Source organism: Eptatretus burgeri, chromosome 3, assembly GCF_056783735.1.
Source record: "Eptatretus burgeri isolate ZD-2024b chromosome 3, Ebu_testis_v1, whole genome shotgun sequence".
NCBI classification, from domain to species: domain Eukaryota; kingdom Metazoa; phylum Chordata; class Myxini; order Myxiniformes; family Myxinidae; genus Eptatretus; species Eptatretus burgeri.
Window position 1 is genome coordinate 87430941 of NC_140963.1, and position 6000 is coordinate 87436940.

General features: G+C 46.7%; 1 protein-coding gene across 1 annotated transcript in view; it reads right to left on the bottom strand.

Moving 5' to 3' along the window:
- The window catches only part of ACVR2A (activin A receptor type 2A), a 285612-nt gene extending 280432 nt beyond the window's left edge, over positions 1 to 5180 (bottom strand). The window contains exon 1 of the mRNA XM_085874379.1: positions 5006 to 5180. Coding sequence (XP_085730505.1) covers positions 5006 to 5165 — 160 coding nt within the window. The 5' untranslated portion in view covers positions 5166 to 5180. The remainder of the gene's footprint in view (positions 1 to 5005) is intronic.
- Positions 5181 to 6000: the final 820 nt, after the last annotated feature.

A 6000-nucleotide genomic window follows, 5' to 3' on the forward strand; every position in this document is an offset into this window, starting at 1 on the left:
CTCAATGCCTGATGATGATCCAGCTGTAGTTTCGTCAGAACCGACTTTGAAGATTTATGTCTGCACGCAAACACCCAAGCATGTGATCGAGGGCTGCCACAGGTTCGTTTATGATGGGGATGCATTGGTAGTTAACAATTCACATTCTTTGTTTAAATACAAAGTCGAGGCTCGTATGAGAGATAACACACAGAACGTACAACAAGGGGAGAAGGAGACAAGGGGGGGGGCGGGAGAGGGAAGGAAAAAACAGTGTGGAACAGAGACATGAGGAGATCTGTAGAAGGGAGAGGGATGGGGTGGGGGACACGGGGAATACAAAATGGACATTACAGGGACTTTCAGGAAGGAAAGCAGGGAATTTGAAGGAGGTGGGTTTGGGGTGGATTAATGGAGGTAGAAAAGATCGAGGATTTGGATGGGAGATGATAACAGGTGGTGGAGAACAGCTGTTTTGAAGACCTGGAGGAAAGAGTGGGATTGAAGAGAGTGTGGGAGTTTGTTCCAAAGGCGGGGGGAAAAGGGATTAAAGAGTGAAGGTGAGCAGTGATTCGTGATTTTGATGGTTTTAACAGAAGGGGGTTGCTGGCCGACCTTGAACACCCTGCGGAAATATGGGTGGGACGTATGGCAGACAGAGCGGGGGGGGGTGGAGGGAGCGGCAAGGCCGCAGAGGAGATACTCGAAGACAGAATGACCACCGACTTGCCTGTGGTGAGAGAGTGAGAGGCCCAAAGACTCAGCCTCATCGTGGGAGATACCAATGATCCTAAATGCCTTGGTTTCTACAGCGTGAAGCCAAGAAAGGTGAGAGGCAGGAGCACCAGCCCAAAGGGGAGAGCAGTACTCCATCAGGCTGTGGACGAAAGCTTTGTATCTGGTCAGGAGCTCAGGTGTGCCAAGGAAGTACTGCACGACTGAGGATGCCCAGTCGGTGACAGGCTTTGGAGGATCATGGCAGATAGTGAGACCAGGAAGCTTGAATGAAAGGACTTCTTCAAAAGGATTATTGAGAAAGTAGATTGCAGGGTGGGAGGTGGGGAGGGGAGGTTTCCAGATGGTTCTTTTGGAGAGACATAGTGAGAGTGTGAGATTTGTCAGGATTGAAAGACATGTTCCACTTGTTGGACCAGTTTGTGATTTTACCCAGATTTGCAGTGAGCAAAGAAGCTGCTGCTTGCTGATCTGACAAATGGCAGATGGTACGACAGAGGGTGGAGTCATCAGCAAAGAGATAAAGAGGATTTTCAGGGAGTCAGAGAGATCATTGATGAAAACCAGAAAAAGAACAGGGCCCAGAACGCTGCCTTGAGGAACTCCAGCATGGACAGGAAGAGGGGATGAGAGAACTCCATTAAGGGCCATATGTTGGCTGTGACAGGAGAGGAAGTCTGTGAGCCATGAGTGGGAATGTCCTTGGATATCATGGGAAGAGAGTTTGGTTAGTAGGTCGGGGTGCCAGACCATATCGAAAGCACATGATATGTCGAGGGAGACAGCTGTGATTTCATGTTTGTCATTGAGGATCTCCATCCATTGTTGGGAGAGCAGAAGCAGCATATCCAGGGTAGAGTGACCTGGTCTGAATCCAAATTGGTGACTGGAAATCAGGCCATTGGAGAAGAGGAAGGATTTAATGTCTGAAGCGATGATGGATTCCACAACCTTGCTGATGATTGGGAGAAGGCTGATTGGTCTGTCGTTGCAGGGATCAGTTTTTGCACCTTTTTTTATGCACAGCGGTAATGTTTGCTGATTTCCAAGCAGATGACCTTGGGCAAATGAGAGGGTGAATAGAACAGAGAGAGTGAGCAAGAGCAGCAGAGCAGGTTTTTAGGACACGTGAACTGATGCCGTCTGGACCGGTTGCAGAATCAGAGTCGAGGATTGACAGCAAGCTCTCCACCTTGTCAGGAGAAAAGGACACAGAGTCCAGGAACAGCTGGGTGTGACTTGGTTAGGTGGGTATAGAAAGCGATGGGTTTGGGACACAAGATTTAGAAGCAAACACCGAGCTTAGGAATTCAGCCTTTTCACATGCAGTGTCAGCTGTGCGGCCATTTGAGGTAAGGGAGGGATGGAGGGAGAACGTACACCAGAAACAGACTTAAGTAGACACCACGAGGATTTGGAGGAGGGAGACAGGTTTGAGAGTTCAGACTTGAAAAAGACAGATTCTTCTTTCTGATCTCCATGAACCAAAGTCCATCTTCTTCCCATCTCCATACAAACCCCTCCCACATGTATTTGGTCCTCCATTGCAATTGTGGCAACCACAGTTATATAAGCGATGGAGTCAAATTTTAACATTCATCTCAGCATTCGAATAACATTTCAAAACTTCCATTGCACTTGAATGTTTGAAACCACCTTTCTCAAGTTCGGGTGCAGATTGAGTTCACAGCTCACCAACACGCCAATTGCCCCTTCCAACAGTTTTTGATATAATTCGTTACATGAAGTTGTGGTTGTTTCGTATACAGCCTGTGGCTGCGAGTTGCATCATTTCAGGAAGCACAGCTGTGCCGCTGATGCAGTGCCCCTGTTTCCACTAAGCTGGTACTCATTTTGATGACCTCAGGATGACAGTTTGAGTCAACCCACTTGGTGTTATTTCAACATTATAGGGGCTCAAACTCAAGACCCTAAGATCTCAAGCCAGCTACATTAACCACTAAGCCAACACCAGGCTTATGTTAGAGATTAAACCCCTTAAAATGCATTTATGATCAACTCGTCCTGATCTTTTTGGTCATGAATATGATGGGTTGATTTATGTTACTGTGGCCAGCTGGGGGTCAAGCATAAAGAAATCCCAAAATAATGTATCATAAAGTTGACTTTAAAAATGCAGATTGGGGCCAAGGATGAAAAACTCACCGTAGATTCCTTATATAGAGCTCGACTCCCACCATCCACCATTCATAACAAACTGACATTAAAAAGTGCTTGTGGTAAAAACAACAAACTGATGTACAGACAATGAAGTGAAGTTTAACCTACTTTTATATCTGAAGTTGAAATAAATAGTTATTTGATGATGGAGGGAAGAAGAAGAAGAAGAAGAAGAAGAAGAAGAAGAAGAAGAAGAAGAAGAAGCAGAAGAAGAAGAAGAAGAAGATAGTAGGTTTGTACTGACAGAGAGTGTTACTGATGTTAAACACCTGGGAAGGTTATATATGCGCACATCAAAGCTCGGTCCTGACAATGGGCTATTGATGGAGGGCTTACGCCCCAGGCGGTCAGGCAACACAGCCTGCTCCGTGTGACTCCAGGTTGACATGAAGCAGAAACAGTTCTTTGTAATAAGTCTCTTATGCAACTTTCTTATATGTTTACCTTTTATGGGGAAGGGGGCAAATGTCATGTTTGTTTCACATTTTTCAACTTCCGGATCTCCATTCCTCTGTAACAGGTCAAACAGGACACATTCTTCTCTGACACGTTAGAAAATTATGTTTTGGACACACTGTGTACTATTTGTTTGCCTTTTTCCTTCCAGGCTAAAGTCAGCTATGGTCATTTAAGACAAACATGCAACCACAGGGAACAGATGTGGATCGGCTTGTATGGTGTCTAGCTTTATGACAGATAGTTAGCTAATCGATCTGCAATTGTAAATACTAGTACGTGCCCGTACGTGAAGAAAAAAAAACTTTCAAACCGCGAGCCAGACACGACAACCACACAGGCCGTTCCTTCGCTCTCGCGTGACCGTACGTGCAAACCAAAAAAAACAAAAACAAACCGCGAGCCAGAAACAACAACCACACAGGCCGTTCCTTCTATCTCGCATGCCCGTGCGTGCAACCCCCCCCCCCAAAATAAAAAAAACTTTCAAACCACTAGCCAGAAACAACCACACAGGCCATTCCTTCGCTTTCGCGTGCCCGTACGTGCGTGCCCATAAGTACAACCCCCCCCCTAAAAAAAAACTATCAAACTGCGAGCCAGAAACAACCACACAGGCCGTTCCTTCGCTCTCGCATGCCCACACATGCGTGGCCATACGTGCAAACCAAAAAAAAACTTTCAAACCATGAGCCAGAAACAACCACACAGGCCATTCCTTTGCTCTTGCGTGCCCGTACGTGCATGGCTGTACGTGCGTGCCCGTACGTGCAACCCCCCCCCCCCCAAAAAAACAAACAAACAAACAAAAAAAACTTTCAAACCGCGAGCCACAAACAACACCCACACAGGCCATTCCTTCGCTCTCGCGTGCCCGTACGGACAACCCCCCCCCCCAAAAAAAACTTTCAAAACGCAAGCAAGAAACAACACCCACACAGGCCGTTCCTTCACTCTCACGTGCCCATACGTGCGTGGCTGTACGTGCAAACCAAAAAAAACAAAAACAAACCGCGAGCCAGAAACAACAACCACACAGGCCGTTCCTTCACTCTCGCATGCCCATATGTGCAACCCCCCCCAAAAAATAAATAAATAAATAAACAAACCGCGAGCCAGAAACAACCACACAGGCCGCTCCTTTGCTCTCGCGTGCCCGTACGTGCGTGCCCATACGTACAACCCCCCCCCCAAAAAACTTTCAAACTGCGAGCCAGAAACAACCACACAAGCCGTTCCTTCGCTCTCGCGTGCACGTACGTGCATGGCCGTACGTGCGTGCCCATACGTGCATGGCCGTACGTGCGTGCCCATACGTGCATGGCCATACGTGCATGGCCATACGTGCGTGCCCATACGTACAACCCCCCCCCCCCAAAAAAAACTTTCAAAACGCGAGCCAGAAACAACCACACAGGCCATTCCTTCGCTCTGGTAAACGACGACTGGATTGGGGCATTGTGTTTATCTTTCAATGCGCGTAAGAAATCGAGAAATTATTAGAATACAGTAAGTTATCACTATCCGGAAGTGGTGTGTGCCCGTACGGAATATTCACATGCATTCCACGAATTATCGCTTTCATTGAAGTAACAACTGCTGTGATACCTGCACACACAGAGTTAATTAAAATCCAAATTAAAATCAAGTTTACCTCCTGTCTTTGTGTGCCATGACATTCGCTGCCATTGACCATTTCCACTCCAACACCATGGGAACTGAGGCACCGATCGATCCCCATCGTTACCGGCACGGCACGTGACGTCATCGTCGGCCGGCCACGCATCGGCCTCCGCAGCACCGTGTCCTGTCATTGGTTGGTAAATAAATGGCCATAACTTGGGAAGCACTTGGCCGATGAATATCAAACCTTGAAAAGGCACATCCTCAGGGCCCCAGCAATATACCTGGCAAGTTTCAATTAGATCGGACCAGTGGTTGGCAAGAAACAGCGGTCACAGACACGCACAAACACACACACACACACACACACACACACGCACACACACACACACACACACACACACACACACACACACACACACACACACACACACACACACACACACACACACACACACACACACACAGAGATTGCTGGAATTATAGATAGATGTCTGAAACATTTTGAAATTCAGAATAGAATTGAAAGAATTCCTTGAGATATCTATTAGTTGCTGATTTTGCTGAAACATCTCCCATTAACAGTTTAAAAAATCAATACAAATTCAACCACACACTTCCCGTTTGTATGTGAGACGTGGAACATCACATTGCTAAAATGACTCTGAGGGGATAATAAATGCTAAATATGGTGTAGTTATTTCCTTAATGTGTTTAGAACAACCGTAAGTCATTAAATATGATATTTGATATGCATCACTATTATGTTTAGAAAGAGATGTCCACCTCTCCTATTGTCTGTATGCTTGGTGTTAGCTTAATGGTTCGGGTGATGGGCTTTGGATCGCAGGGTCCTGAGTTCAAATCCCGCTCAGCTGTTGAATTAGTACCAGGTGGAGTTAACTCAGCCTGTCATCCTTCTGAGGGCAGCAAAATGAGTGCCAGCATGCTGGTACACTGACTGTGTCAGAGTGGTGACTTGTCCAGGATTGTGCCCAATAGCCAAGGAGACTGCTTAAGCAGCAC